The sequence below is a fragment of the Mauremys reevesii genome, linkage group 3, assembly GCF_016161935.1.
Source record: "Mauremys reevesii isolate NIE-2019 linkage group 3, ASM1616193v1, whole genome shotgun sequence".
NCBI classification, from domain to species: Eukaryota; Metazoa; Chordata; order Testudines; family Geoemydidae; genus Mauremys; species Mauremys reevesii.
In genome coordinates, this window is record NC_052625.1 from 148,238,351 (window position 1) to 148,254,503 (window position 16,153).

Sequence of the window (16,153 nt, forward strand, 5' to 3'; positions counted from 1 at the left end):
TGATACCACTGGGCCCGCACAGCAGTCATTACCTCAGATCTGACCAGGATCTCTGCTTTCAGCTGGGGGTAGTCTGCTGCAGCCTCTTCAGGCAGATCATTGTAGGCCTTCTGGGCCTCCCCAAACAGGAATGGGGCAAGGATGCCAGACTACTGATCTCGAGGCCAGGCCTCCCGTAAGGCTGTCCTCTCAAAGGCCAGAAGGTATGCCTCTACATCATCCTCCCACGTCATTTTCTGCAGCCAATGGCTGGCCCGTATGGTCCGTGTCCCATCATAGCCACGGTTCAGTTCTGTAAGGGTCTTTACCTGGTTTACCAGTTCCCGCAACATAGCTTGGTCTTGAGCAGCCTGGTCCATCAGCAGGCAATTAATCTATTACTGCAGCCACACTGCCTCGTGTTGGGCGGCTGCCTGGACACGGGTAGCCTCCTGCTGGGCCACCGTAGCTTGTATCAATGCCTGTACTACGTCATCCATTGTGGTGAAAAAAAAAAAAACCCTCTCCCCCCCCCTTTTTTTTTTAAATTACCCTCCTTCCGCTGTGCGGTGCACACCAAATCCCACTACTAACACCAGTTGTGACAAAGTTCCTCCTCTACCTTGGTGGGTCCTGCGCTTATTGGTGAATTTGCTCGCCTCACCCTGTGGGTCAGGAAACAGCCCAGAGACCTTCCCCTCTGGTAGAAGCCACAGTCCAGGTCAGTTCCTCCTGTGTTTGATCAGGAGTGGGGAGGTTTGGGGGGAACCCAGGCCCGCCCTCTACTCCGGGTTCCAGCACAGGGCCCTGTGGACTGCTGCTGTCTAGAATGCCTCCTGGTACAGCTGCGCAACAGCTACAACTCCCTAGGTTACTTCCCCATGGCCTCCTCTCCACACCTTCTTTGTCCTCACAACCGGACCTTCCTTCTGATATCTGATAATGCTTGTACTTCTCAGTCCTCCAGCCCTATGCCTACTCACTCTCAGCTTCTTACACGCCTCTTGCTCCCAGTTCCTCGCACACACTTCCTTTCCTCTGGCTCCCTGACTCCATTTAGCCTAACTGGAGTGAGATCTTTTATAGCATCAGAGGGGCCTTAATTAGAGTCAGGTGCTTAACAGCCTCACCTGACTCTTAGCAGGTTAATTGGAGTCAGGTGTTCTCATTAGCCTGGAGCAGCCCCTGCTCCGGTCACTCAGGGAACAGAAAACTGTTTATCCAGTGGCCAGTATATCTCCCTTCTACTACTCTGCTGTTCCCAACTGGCCTGGGTCTATCACAGAGGCCATTAAGGAAATAATTTAGGAAGTGTGTGGACTGTGGTACCTTCAGTAGGAGATACTCCTCCATTCAATCAGAGATGTAAATCAGTTTGGTGTAGATTAGCAGTTCAGTTCATGTCTTTCCAAACTGGGATGTGGCTGAGAGCTAGCTGGCTGAAATAATGCTTGTGGGCTGGAAGGAGCTAGAAAAAAAAAACAGTGGAAGTGTTATTGCCTCCTGGAGATTCCTCAATCATGTCAACAATTTATTATTTGGGTTCTCAACTTTGGGTCATGTTGGATCCTCAGCTGCTGTTGGATGTCTAGGTAGCAACAAAACCATCATGGAGTCTTGTGGCACCTTAAAGACTAACAGATTTATTTGGGCATAAGCTTTCGTGGTTAAAAAACCCACTTCTTCAGATGCATGGAGTGAAAATTACAGATGCAGGCATTATTATACTGACACACGAAGAGAAGGGAGTTACCTCATAAGTGGAGAACCAGTGTTGACAGGGCCAATTCAATCAGGGTGGATGTACTCCACTCCCAATAATTGGTGAGGAGGTGTCAGTTCCAGGGGAGGCAAAGTTGCTTTTGTAGTGAGCCAGCCACTCCCAGTCCCTATTCAAGCCCAAATTAATGGTGTTAAATTTGCGAATGAATTTTAGTTCTGCAGTTTCTCTTTGAAGTCTGTTTCTGAAGTTTTTTTGTTCAAGTATGGCTACTTTTAAATCTGTTCTAGAATGTCCAGGAAAAACTGAAGTCTTCTCCTACTGGCTTTTGTATGTTACCATTCCTGATGTCCTATTTGTGTCCATTTATTCTTTTATGTAGAGACTGTCCGGTTTGGCCAATATACATGGCACATGATGGCATATATAACATTAGTAGACGTGCAGGTGAATGATGTGTAATGGTGTGGCTCATTTGTAATATCTGTAATTTTCACTCCATGCATCTGAAGAAGTGGGTTTTTTACTATTCATACTATTAGCTCCAGTTCACAATTATAAAAAAGTGATTGAGGTGCTCCTCTGTGACAGAGGAGACCAGGGTAACAGCAGAACTCAAAAGAAAGCTTTCAATGAAATTTTGTTTTGCTCAATGATGAGCTGGAGGGGCTGATATAATGCCCTTGTTAACCAAACCAGTAAAATCTGCCTGAGAGACACCTCCCAAGAGAGACCACCTGTCACAGGTGACTACTGCAGAGGCTATGGAACACCACTAATCTCTCGGGTGCAAACCTTTGAAGAGTGACCACTTTTGCTAACTTCCATGAGTGGTCACTCTTGGCAGGTTTTACTGTAGGTGCATTCCATGAAGGAGAATCTCAGCTCTAATTTTGTTAAAATGTGTGCTACTAGGCCTTTTCCTTGAGAAATTAGCCTTGAAAATATAAAACAATAAAACCAATTACCAGCATTTTGCAAAGTACAAACTTCTGGATTCCACCTCTGCAGCAGCAGGCCATAGGTGGGCAAACTATGGCCCGCGGGCCCATCCTGCCTGGCCCTGAGCTCCCGGCTGGGGAGGCTAGCTCCAGTCCCTCCCGTTCTGTTTCCCCACTCCCCCGCAGCCTCAGCACGCCACACGGCCAGCACTTTGGCCTGCCACTCCTACCAGTAAATATTTCATCTACCTGCCACTCCTACCAGTAAATACTTCATCCACCTGCCACTCCTACCAGTAAATACTTCATCTACCAGATAAACAGCACTCCCAAACAATGTATCAAGTAGGGTACCACAGGGATTGCTGTTAGGACCAGCCTTACATCAGACCTTATTTAATGATCTGAAAGAGGAAGTAAACAATGCATTAATGAAGTTGATAAATTATGCTAAATTGGGAGGAATTTGCACACCAGTGAGGACAGAGAAATAAAAAGACCTTGAAAGAAAAGAAAACAGAGCAGAAAACAAAATGATATGCTACACAGAAAAGTACAATTTAGAATATCTAGCAGTAAAATAATCTGATACACCGACATCCAATAAGAGGGAGAAATCAGTAATACTGCAGAATAGATAATTGTGATAGTGGAGAGTAAGTTAGACATGTTTTATTATGTGATGTGGCAATGAAAAAGGCCAGTGTAATTTTGGGCTGCAGTTAATAGAGAAGAATAATTCCTTCTCTATACAGCTTTGGACAGACTTCATCAGAATTTATTTATTTGGTCCAATAAAAGATATTACCTCACCCCCCCCCCCCCCGCCTTGTCTCTCTAATATATTCTGGAACCAACCTGGCTACAAAAAAGCTGCACATACTATCAGGAATATCAGTCACTTCCTTTGGATAGCACATTATCAGAAATGTATTTATAAAACTGAGAGAATCCAGAGAAACCTTAAGAAAAATCAGGAAGTTGGAAAGACTAACTTATGAAAAAACATTAAATCAGTTAAATACGTGTAACTTGGCTGGGCGATAACAAAGTAGGCTGTTTTTACAACTTTAAAAGATTTGAAGGGTACTATCATCAAGAAGGGAGAGGAATTATTAAGATTGTACAACAGAAGAAGCAGATTCTCGGATATAGCATGTGAATCCAGGGTTCTTCTGCTGAGTCATCCTAATGTTAGATGCCTGAACATGTGTGTGTGTTCGTTCCCTTCCTGCTTATTGCTCCCTACTCCTGGCTCTTTCCTGGTTCCTGCTCCATGAACTCAGTGTTCCTGTCTCTATGTGTACATAGAGTTGGGTTTGTGGAATTACTCAGGACCTGCTGCTACATACCTGGTGTTTGGACTATTATTATGTATCGTTCAGACTGTTACTGACTCAACTGGTTCCTAGAATCATCAAAGTGCAGGACTGGAAGGGACCTCAGTAGGTCATCTAGTCCAGTCCCTTGTACTCAAAGCAGGACTACATAATAACTAGATCATTACTGACAGGTGTTTGTCTAACATGTTCTTAAAAACCTCCAATGACAGAGATTCCACAACCTCCCTAGGCAATTTGTTCCAGAATTAACTACTGACAGGAAGTTTTTCCTAATGTCCAACCTAAACCTCCCTTGCTGCAATTTAAGCCCATGGCTTCTTGTCCTATCCTCAGAGGTTGAGAACAATTTTTCACCCTCCTCCTTGTAACAACTTTTCATGTACTTGAAAACTGTTATCATGTCCCCTCTCAGTCTTCTCTTTTCCCAACTAAGCAAATCCTATTTTTTTCAATCTTTCCTTATAGGTCGTCTTTTCTAGACCTTTAATCATTTTTGTTGCTCTCCTCTGGACTTTCTCCAATTTGTCCACATCTTTCCTGCAGTAAGGTACTCTGAATGTGAGGCCTTATCAGCATGGAGCAGAGTGGAAGAATTACTTCTCACGTCTTGCTTACAACACTCCTGCTAATACATCCCAGAATGCTGTTCACTTTTTTTTTGTGTGCAACAGTTACACTGTTGACTTATATTCAGCTTGTGATCATATAACCCCCCACGATCTCTTTCCGCTGTACTCCTTCTTAGGCAGTCATTTCCCATTTTGTATGTGTGCAACTGATTGTTCCTTCCTAAATGGAGCACTTTATATTTGTCCCTATTGAATTTCATCCTATTTACTTCAGACCATTTCTCCAGTTTGTCCAGATCATTTTGAATTTTAATCTTATCCTCCAAGCACTTGAAACGCTTCCCATCTTGGTATTGTCCACAAACTTTGTAAGTATACTCTGTCATTATCTAAATCATTTATGAAGATATTGAACAGAACTGTACCCGAACTGATCCCTGTGGGACCCCACTTGATAGTAATCTCCCTCCACCTTGAGAGTCCTTTCAGCACAACCTATTGTCTCCTCCCCTTTAGCAGGTTCATACTCACCTTACAATTCTCGTACTAATCCCCATCATCTCCAAGTTAACTAGTTTCTCACATAGTGCCATATCAAATGCCTTTCTGAAGTCCAGATAGATCTACTGCATTTCCCTTTTCTATCTTTCTTTCTTTCACAAGACATCAAATTAGTCTAGCATGATCTGTCTTGGGATGAAATGCAATATGGATTTATCCATGTTACATATACTTCCATTTAAATAAGAAGATTGAAAGGTGACTTGATAACTGTGTTTAAGTACTTTCCGAAGGAGAGATTATTGGGTAGGAAAGGGTTCTTTATGTGCCAGAGAAAGCATAACAAGAACCAATGGCTGGAAGATGAAGCCAGAAAATTCAAATTAGAAATAATAATGATATATATGATTCACCTTTGGAACAAACTATCAAGGGAAGTAGTTTATCCTCCTTCTCTTGAGTCTTCTCCTGCACTTAGGATGGAAGAATCCCATGCACTGCTACAGACTAGGGACCAAGTGGCTAGACAGCAGTTCTGCAGAAAAGGACCTAGGGGTTACGGTGGACGAAAAGCTGAATATGAGTCAACAGTGTGCCCTTGTTGCCAAGAAGGTTAATGGCATTTTGGGTTGTATAAGTAGGGGCATTTCCAGCAGATCGAGGGATGTGATCATTCCCCTCTATTCAGCACTGGTGAGGCCTCATTTGGAGTACTGTGTCCAGTTTTGGGCCCCACACTACAAGAAGGATGTGGATAAATTGGAGAGAGTCCAGCGAAGGGCAACAAAAATGATTAGGGGACTGGAGCACATGACTTATGAGGAGAGGCTGAGGGAACTGAGATTGTTTAGCCTGCAAAAGAGAAGAATGAGGGGGGATTTGATAGCTGCTTTCAACTACCTGAAAGGGGGTTCCAAAGAGGATGGATCTAGACTGTTCTCAGTGGTAGAAGATGACAGAACAAGGAGTAATGGTCTCAAGTTGCAGAGGGGGAGGTTTAGGTTGGACATTAGGAAAAACTTTTTCACTAGTAGGGTGGTGAAGCACTGGAATGGGTTACCTAGGGAGGTGGTGGAATCTCCTGCCTTAGAGGTTTTTAAGGTCAGGCTTGACAAAGCCCTGGCTGGGATGATTTAGTTGGGTTTGGTCCTGCTTTGAGCAGGGGGTTGGACTAGATGACCTCCTGAGGTCCCTTCCAACCCTGAGATTCTATGATTCTATGATTCAAATCAAAACTAGATGCCTTTCTGGAAGATAAGCTTTAGTCAAACATCACCACCCTAGAGTCCTGAGGCAAGTCCAAGGTATCTTGGTTTGATAACAACAGACAAGAATTGGTTACATTTGTTTTGAGTCCCACACGCTTTCTTTATCTGACTCCAGAGAGCTAGGGCTTGCCAGCAAGTCATGTGTTCTCTGAGACTATTTCCTCCTTTTTAAAACAAAGATAATAATACCTACCTATCTCCCGAGGGTCTTGTATATAAATTAATGTTTATGAAGTATATAATGCAATGGCAGATAACATTTCTCATCATAGACATGCTTGTGGCAACTGGATACACCCTCTGAAGAACTTAAATCTTGAGAATAGCATGCAGATAGAGTAAAGTGTTGAATGTATTCAGGGTCAGTCAGGTTCAGAACCTTAATTCATGGCTGATAAATAAAGGGTGTGTAGACGTGCGGACTCACCCTTGTGGCACCTCCTGCTGGTGACTTCTGGGAATTAGCTCATTCCAACTCTGAAGCGCCCTCTGCAGGCCAGTGATCCGCCTATCCTCTGGCCCCGTGTCCCTTCCTGGACCCGGTGCCCTGTTATCTGGGGTGCTGCCCCCTGGCAGTAACCCCTCAGTCTTAGTGTCTCCCCTCCCCAGGGAACCGCCACCTACTGTCCCCACCTCACCTCAGTCGTTGTCTAGCCCCATGCTCTGGGGCAGACTGCAGTATCAGCCTACTCATCACTGGAAAGGTTGGGTTTGGACCTGCTGCCTTTGCCTATCCCTGGGCTGCCCTCTGCAACTCCCAGTACCTGTTGGCCTTATGCTAGGCCGCAGCCTGGGGCTTTCCAAGCTGGAGCTCCCCAGCTCCTCTGCCTTTCCCCAGCCCTGCTCCTCTCAGGTACCCTGTCTCTAGCTCCCTGCAGCCAGGCCCATCTTCCTCTGTAAACAGAGAAAGACTAAGACTGCTTCAGCCCAGCAGTCCCTTTATAGGGCCAACTGAGTCCATTTGGGGTGTGGCCACAGCTGCGGCTGTTTCCCCACTCAGCCTGGGCTGTTCTCCCAGCCTGCCAGCCCTCTCCCAGGGCTGGTTCCAACCTTGTCAGGGCTGGAGCGAGTCACCACCCCGCTACAGGGTGTAACTCTTCTGCCACAACTTTTCTCCCCTAATATGTCACATAAATAAGGGTATGCCTAGCAATGACATTTACACCCATATTCAGGTAGTTACAGAAGCATCCAGAGCAGGGGTGCTGGAATAATTTTTAAAGTGGAGGTGCTGAGAGCCATTGAACCAAACTGTAAACCCAATATATAATGAAACCACTTTGAGCCAAAGACAGTATACACCTTGCACAATCGATACATCTTCACCTAACTATATTGCCACAAGTGGCATTTGTTGGGAAATATTCCCTACATTTCAGCCAAATACTAGAATAGAAGCCAGGATACAAATCATCCTTAAACAGTTACACACCTACTAAGGTGGGTGTACTACAGCTGTGGTGTAAGAGCCAGGAAAATGTTGTATTTGTTAGTTAGCAAGGTGCTACAGATGTGACCATACAGGTTTCTCTAGTTTCAACATAATGCCCTCAGTACACCAGGTAATTCACCATACATTCATGCATATGCATCTTTCATTGAAAAAATGTGCTCGCCACACCTGGGGGAAAAAAGGTGGATGCAGTGGCAGATATTATAGCCAATACTTGGCTCTGTAAAGGTAAGAGAAATTTACATTGTGTTTGGGACTTGGGAGGAAGAGCCAGTAAGAGCATGCACACTTTTCTGAGGTTACCACTATCTTCACTTTACTGAGGGTTATCACAGTTCTTATGTCTGTAACACTAGAAGCTGCACTGAAACACAAATAAGGCTATGAACATGCACTTGCACATATGAACACACATAAATACACTGTGGATAACACATTAAATAAAAGGCTCCTTCTTAGGATAAAACCTACAGCAATTAGTTATGAATCAATGTCAGGATGAGGCTTGGGAGCACTCTGAAATGGAGGGTTCATCTTTTGGATCAACCCAGAACAAAGATTCTTATCACTTTTGATTGTTGAAAGGATACCATCTATCAGGTCAAATTTGGCACAAGAATTCCAGTTTGGTTTTTTTTAAAAGCCACTACAAAAATCTAAGTCCCATAGCAATGTTTACCTGATATTTAAATTACAATAGATACATTTTAAAACAAACATTTATACACTTCACTGTGGTAACTGCACCCAAAGATTTCAGCACTCTTCTTGAATGAAGATAAACAACTAGCTAGAAACAAAAGTTTACAAGTTTGTTTTTGTTGTCCATAAAGAGAGAAATGCAAAAGGTAAACCAACATGACAATGTGAAAATACTTATTAAACTTTTAATAATTTGAGCTTTTATTTGTAAGCTTAGATTTTAAAAAGTTTTTACTAAAACAATATGTTCTTAAGATAGCATTCCTTTAAAAATCTCACAGTATTTTCCTTAAAAATAGAGATGTCTGCCTTCTGTCCTGGCCAAATTACAACACGGATAATTACATTCTTCCTACTTTCTACGGCCTCAGCAGTTGCAGTTGGACCCAGTTTGGGATAGTGGCCCCCTAGTGCTTAATTTGTGCCAGGGCTTGCCAGTGCACCACTAGGCTTGGCAGGTGATAGCCTCTTTCTTTACAAATTAAGCACTGGTGGCCCCATTGAGCTAGGCCTTATATAAATAGATGAAAAGTTTTAGCCATGAGAATTTACAATCTATGTAAAATTGTAGTTGCAAGGGGCACGGAATCAAATCTGGGTCAACTGCTTAGAAGAAAGCTGTGCTACCCAGCATACTACCAACTGTATTATTTCATGCTCAGTGCTAAACTGTTCAGGTACGTTTGCTGTGCACTTGAGAGACAGACAGATTTCAATTTCTGCTCTTTAAATTCTGTTGGTCTTAGCCTTTATTCAAACAAAAGATGTATTTACTTCATTGGGAGTTAAGTCTGTGGGATTTGAACTTTGAAAATGTAAACAAAAATATTACTGGATATAATGTAACTATAATATTGGATAGAGCCATAGCAAAAATGGTAGAAGTTTGAAACTTGAAGTAGCACTGAATTTGTTTCTGTATCTATGCTGGTCTATACCAGTGTAGTTTCCATTGAAATCAGTGTGAGTTGTAATCTGTTACACCAGGGCTGAATTTTTCCCGTATTCCTCATTGAGAACTAGCACCTTTGTATAATTTCTGATACAGCACCCAATTTGTTTGATTCAGGAAACTTTTCTGTTGTTTTACAGAAACATATGAAAGGAAAGATATGGTCTAGTGAACTGACTATAGGGTAGATTATAGATAGAAGATCTATTCCTGACTCTGCTAAAGATTCACTGTGTGATCCTGCAAAAGCTATTCAATCTCTTTGTGCATCAGTTACTCCATCTATACGATAGGGTTGCCAACTTTCTAACTGCACAAAACTGAACACCCGTCCTTGCCCTGCCCGTTCTACAAGTCCCCACCCCTGCCATGCCCCTTCTCTGAGGCCCCACACCCTGCTGACTCCATTCCCCCTCCCTCTCTCTCTCACTCATTTTTACTGGGCTGGGTCAGTGTTGGGATGTAGGAGGGGGAGAAGCATAAGTGCCAACTTTCCCCGGCGCCGATGGGTACTTGCATCCTGCCCCTACTCCACCCTTTCCCAGCCCCTGCCCCACCCCCATTCCAACCCCTTCCCGAAAGTCCCCATTCCAACTCTGCCTCCTCCCTGCCCCTATTGGACCCCTTCCACAAATCCCCACCCCGGCCCTGCCTTTTTCCCCGAGTGCGCCATGTTCCCTTCTCCTCCCTGCTTCCTCCCAGCAGCTGGGAGGGGGAAAAAAACAGGCATGCAGCATGCTCAGGGGGAGGAGGCGGAGGCAGAACGGAGGCGGAGGTGAGATGGGGTGGGGGGGTGGGGCGGGGAGCTGCCGGTGGGTGCTAAGCACCCACCAATTTTTCCCCATGGGTACTCCAGGGCTGGAGCACCCACGGAGTCAGCGCCTATGGGGAGAAGGCTCTGGCTGGAGGTGTGGGCTCCAGAGTGAAGCCAGAAATGAGGGGCTCAGGGTGTGGGAGGGGGCTCCAGGCTGGGGGTGGAGGAGGGCGCTCTGGGCTGGGAGCCGAGGGGTTCGGAGTGTGGGAAAGGGTTCCAGGCTGAGGCAGGGGGTTGGGGTGTGGGAGGGAGTATGGGCTCTGGGTTAGGGGTGCAGGTTCTGGGTGGGCCAGAAATGAGGGGTTCCGGGTGCAGGAGGGACTCCTGGCCAGGGCAGAGGTGCAGGGGGTGCAGGGTCCGGGAGGGAGTTTGGGTGTGGGAGGGGGCTCAGGGCTGGGGCAGAGGCATGGGAGGAGGTGCGGGCTCCGGGAGGGAGCTCCAGGCTGAGGCAGGGGGTTGGGATGTGGGAGGGGGTGTGGGCTCTGGCCAGCGCTTACTTCCGGGGCTCCCTGGAAGCAGTGACATGTTCCTCGGCTCCTAGGGTTAGGCATGGCCAGGCAGCTCTGCATGGTGCACGCTGCCTCTGTGCACAGGCACTGCCCCTGCAACTCCCATTGGCTGCAGTTCCCAAGGTCCCTTTTCGAAAACCGGACACCTGGCAACCCTAACAATGGAGCAAACCATGCTGTGCATAGTAAAGCACTTGACATATATAGACAAAACATTGTAATTAGTAATATTATTTTAATTGTTATTATTATTTGAATATTGCATACTGAGCTCATACAGCAGAAAGTTCCCTTAAGCCAACTGAAGTTTATTTAAGTATAGAATAGATGCATTATTGCAACTCCTGTGCAGATCAGTTTGCACTTGTTTATTCAATGAGCATACAAGCTCTGTTGACATCACCAGCAGAGTTAGTGAGATATACAAGTTAATAGTTGCAATACAAGTAGCTGACAAACTCTAGTGGTTAAGTCAGAAGACCTCAAACTGTGAAAATTGATTCCTTAAAAAGAAAAAAGAGAAAATGTGGAAGTAATGTTTAAAAAGTAAGTGCAGGAAACTAATGGTAATACAACATTAAAAGCACTGAAAAGTCACTACATTTCAAAGGTTAAGGTCACTGTGGCAACATTAACTTGGCCTACTTTCACATACATATGTAGGATTTTCAATTCCTTTTGTTCCCCTCTGAAGTACGAGCTTATTACTTGTTATTCATATACACTTAGAAAATTTACAAGATCCCCCTCAGATCCATTAATTTATATCCTTTTTACTCTTTCCTTACTTTCAAAGGTCTTGAATTGTAGCGTCTCTCTGTAGCTGAGGAAGGCTCCAGTGCACTCTGTATCAGTCCTTGAGCAGCCGGAGTGGTCAATAGCAAAGAAAACCTCAGGGCCCAGGATGCTTCCTTACAAGATCTTCTATAAATTTTGTAAAGAGTTACCTAAATTACTTCCTTATGCCTTCACCCAAGTCTCTCATCGCTACTACCAATAGAAAGCCAATGAAAAGTTTTCATCTTTCCATACTAACAAGATGTCAAATTGTGCAGAAATCTATGTTCTGTTAAATTTTTGTTATTTTTCTAATCACACACTACGGGTGGTCTGCAAATTATAAGATTTTTCATCATATAGAGAGTTATCATATCAAACCAAAAGCAAGCTGAAGAATTTCTGGACTGAGACATCTTAGAACAGGGATGGGCAAACTTTTTGGGTTGAGGGCCACATCTGGGTGGGGAAATTGTATGCAGGGCTGAGGCAGGGGGTTGGGGTGCGAGAGGGAGTGTGAGATGTGGGATGGGGTACAGTGTGAGGAAGGGGCTCAGGGCAAGGTATTGGGGCAGAGGAGGGGTGCGGGGTGTAAGAAGGGGTTCAGGGAAGTGGGTTGGGGTGCAGGAGGGGTGTGAGGTAGGGCAGGGGATTGGGGTGGAGGAGGGGTGCAAGGTGCAGGCAGGGGGCTCAGGGCAGGGAGTTGGGGGCAGGGTGCAGGAGGGCTTCAGGTTCCAGGGTGGCAGCGCACCAGAGCCGGCTCCCTGCCTACCTGCCCTGTCCCCGGCCCCGCACTGCTCCAGGAAGCACTGAGGCCCCTGAGATGGGGGTGGGGGGGCAGAGGGCTCCATGTGTGCTGCCCTTGCTGCGCCTCCAGGTACCTTCCTCGAAGCTCCCATTGGCCTGTTCCCGGCCAATGGGAGCTGCGGGAGCGGTGCCTGGAGGCAAGAACAACACATGGAGCCCTCTGCCCCTCCTGCCTGGGGACCGCGGGGATGTGCTGCCGGCAGCTTCTGGAGAGCGGCACAGGGCCTGCAGTGCCACGGGGGGCAGTCCCGTGGGCTGGATCCAAAGCCCCAAGAGGCCAGATCCAGCCCATGGGCCGTAGTTTGCCCACCCCTGTCTTAGGAGGTCAGTAACAACTTTTTGTTTTGTTTTGTTTAAAAGGGTTGAAAGGGCTATTGTAAAGGGGTGGGCCTCTTATGGCCAGCAGTGGCACTGCAGGTACACCTTACTTAAATTTTCCTCTCAATGCAGCATTAATAAATTGTCTTGCAGAGATCAACTCAATGAGAAACCAAAACTAACTAATCAGAATAAGTATATTTCCTTTAACATAGCCCAGGAAAGGAGCATTTGGAATAATAGTTCAAAGGCCCTTATCTCAGAACCCTGGTTCACAGCTCTCAAACTTAAAGTCAAAACAAAGCCTCAAACTAGTCTAGAACCTGAGGAAACACACAAACAACCCTGCACGACTTTTATTCTCCACCTTGTTGCCTCTTCCTCTTTATATAGCTCAATCCCAGGGCAGGGCCTCCTTGATTAAACTCCAGGCTATCATTTTTTAAAGTATTAGTACACAATTTCACAGTGATAAGTACATGTGCTTGGGGAAATATGCAAATGTCTGAGAGCAGTGGAGAGGAAACTTTTCTTAAGCAATGATTTCTTGCATCTTCCTCTGAAGCACCTTGGATCATCCAGTTACTAACTGAGCCCTGTAACTACCTAAACTTGCCCAGCAACTAAATTTTTTCAGTAGAAGTTCCTCTGTGCCTATCTTTCTGCGCATATGTACTGTAGCCCCATGCCTAAACCCCAGAGTAATGCATGAACCAGGGGCATAAATGCGTGTTACTCCACCTAACTCACCTGTAGGGCCCAATCCACTAAGGGCAATAAGAGCTCACCTACCAGTTTGGGCCCTTGTGGCTGGCCCAGGGGGCAAGGAAAGGGGCGGCCCTCCTTTATAACTTTTAGCTCAGTGGTTAGGGTACTCACCTGGGATGTGGGAGAACCCCAGTTTAAGTCTCTCCCCACCTGAGTGGGAGAAGGGATTTGAACTGGGCTCTGTCACCTCCCAGTGGTCCATCTAGTTCAGTATTCTTCCACTAAATGTTTCATTTTGATCGAAAGTTTGAGAAGTTTATCTTTGAGAATTTGTGGTGGATGCATGAGATCCCAGAGGGCTGGAAAAGGGCAAATATAGTACCTATCAAGGTAAAGGGGAATAAGACAACCCAGGGAATTCTAGACCAGTCAGCTTAACTTTGGTACTGGGAAAGATAAGTCTTTTGGATTGGAGGATGGGAGGAAGGAGTAGATGTGATCTCTCTCTACTTTAGTAAGGCTTTTGATACAGTCTTACATGGCCTTCTCATAAACATCTAGGAATATAGCCTAGATGAACATACTGTAAGGTGGGTGCACAACTGGATGGAAAAGTATACTCAGAGAGTATTTATCAATGGAAGCTGGAAGGACATATCAAGTTAGGTCCCGCAGGGCTCAGTCCTGGGTCTAGTTCCAGTCATTATTTTCATAAATGATTTGGATAATGGCATAGAAAGCATATTTATAAAATATGCAGACTATACCAAGCTGGGTGGGGTTAGAAGTGGTTTGGAGGACAGGATGATCTTGACAAACTGAAGAAATAGTCTGAAATAAATAGGATGAAATTCAGTAAATACAAATGCAAAATACTACACTTAGGAAGAAATAATCAATTGAACATATATAAAATGGGAGATGACTGCCTAGGAAAGAGTACTGTGGAAAAGGATCTGGGGGGTTATTTAGTTTATGATCCATTATAAGAGTCAACAGTGTAACACTGTTGCAAAAAAAGTGATCATCATTGTGGCATGCATTAGCAGGAGTGCTGTAAGTAAGACATGGGAAGTAATTCTTCCCTCTACTCAGCACTCATACAGACTCCGCTGGTGTTTAGTGTCCCGTTCTGGGCACCTCACTTTGGGAAGGCTGTGGACAAATAAGAGACAGTCCAGAGGAGAACAACAAAAATGATGAAAGGTCTAGAAAACATGACCTATGAGGCAGGATTGACAAATAAAAGGGGGTGGTTTGGTCTGGCCGAGAGAGAGCTGGGAACAGGGGCGGCTCTAGGCACCAGCAAAACAAGCTGTTGCCTAGGGCGGCCAAATCTAGGGGGCGGCAGGCTGCGCCGGCAGACCTGCCGCAGTCATGCCTGCGGGAGGTCCACCAGAGCCCCGGGAGAACCGGACCTGCCGCAGGCATGACTGCATGTACTACCCGCGGGGGGTACAGCCGAGCCACGCGGGACCAGCGGACCCTCCGCAGTCATGCCCGCGGGAGGTCCGCTGCTCCCGCGGCTCCGGGGCGCCTCCCGCGCATGACTGCTTAGGGCGGCCAAAACGCTAGAGCCGCCCCTGGCTGGGAACAATCAGCAGGTACATGAGGGTTGCTGCTATAAGGAGGCGAGGGAGGATAGCCACCCAGGGCAGGACAGCGGGCTGTCCGGGTGGGGAAGCACGGGGACAAGCTGGAGGTGTTCAAGCTCAGGTTAGACAAACACCTGCCAGACCCCGCGGGGCCAGGTGACCTAGGGGTCCCCAGCCACGCGGGAGGAGGGGAGCTGGCAACTGCCGCGTTCGCCCTAACCGGACCCAACCCTGGCAACCTGCCCCAGCACCTACCATTGCCGGGCGAACTCCCGTCGCAGGCAGCGCCCGCCCCAGCACAGGCTGAGCGCCCGGCCGTCTGCGCCTGCGCGGCCGGTGATGGAGCGGTGTCTGTGGGGTGCTGCGGCGAGACTGGGGGGAGGCTGGAGGCCAGGTCACGTGATTCGAGCCGAGCGCTGCGGAGCTGCCCCAGCCGCCAGACTCGGAGCCCGGCGCCTGCTCCGCTGCGCCCGCCCGCCCGCGCGCCCTGCCCGCAGGCACAGGCCGGTCAGCGCGAGGCGGAGTCTGCGGCGAGAGACCCAGCAGCGGCACACACTTAAATTACGTGCCCGGCGCCAGCAGCAGCAGCAGCTCCGGCACGGAGGCACCGCAGCGCACCCGCCCCAGACACCTCTGCTGCTGCTCGCCATGGGATCCGCCGCCGAGCACCCGGGCAGGGCCCCGGGCCTCGTGTCCAGCCTGCTGAACGACACCCTCGAGTTCTACCGCTGGAGCTGGAGCATCCGAGGTACCCGCCGGCGCCGCTTGCACGCACCTGCCGTGCCCGAGCCTCCACTGCGCCGCAACCAGCGCCGTGCCCCGACTCTGCTTCTCCGCAGCTGCCGCTTCACCGCCCAGCCAGTGCCGTGCCCCAGCCTCTGCTTCCCCCTACCCGTCTCTGCCCCCCTTAGCCCCCGCCGGGCCCCAGCCTCTGCTCCCCCCTACCCCGCCGGGCCCCAGCCTCTGCTCCCCCCTACCTCGCCGGGCCCCAGCCTCTGCTCCCTCCTAGCCCGTCTCTGCTCCCCTTAGCCCCCCCCGTGCCCCAGCCTCTGCTTCCCACCCCATTCTCTGCCTTGCCCCAGCTCTCCGCTCATTGTTAGCTCTCCAGCCCCTGTTACTGTACATCCCCTATGGATCTCCTTCCCTGCCCTGATGGAACCTGCCTATATCGAGCGCCTTCTGCTGTACTGTATTGTG

General features: G+C 47.6%; 1 protein-coding gene and 1 long non-coding RNA gene across 4 annotated transcripts in view; one reads left to right on the forward strand and one right to left on the reverse strand.

The window, feature by feature from the left end:
• Positions 1-11,043: 11,043 nt before the first annotated feature.
• LOC120401492 lies at positions 11,044-15,350 on the reverse strand. The gene is made up of 3 exons (XR_005596484.1): positions 15,212-15,350; positions 11,540-11,675; positions 11,044-11,254 (listed from the first exon to the last, which is right to left on the reverse strand). It is a non-coding gene; the product is annotated as an uncharacterized LOC120401492 (long non-coding RNA).
• The window catches only part of ELOVL4 (ELOVL fatty acid elongase 4), a 69,847-nt gene continuing 65,334 nt past the window's right edge, over positions 11,641-16,153 (forward strand). Inside the window, exon 1 of one of the 3 annotated variants that reach the window (XM_039531566.1) lies at positions 11,641-11,686. In XM_039531566.1, the coding sequence (XP_039387500.1) occupies positions 11,656-11,686 (31 nt within the window). In that variant the 5' untranslated portion in view covers positions 11,641-11,655. Of the gene's footprint in view, positions 11,687-15,009; positions 15,078-15,462; positions 15,705-16,153 lie in introns of those variants that run through there. The other 2 variants (XM_039531568.1, XM_039531564.1) reach the window with 2 other exon arrangements.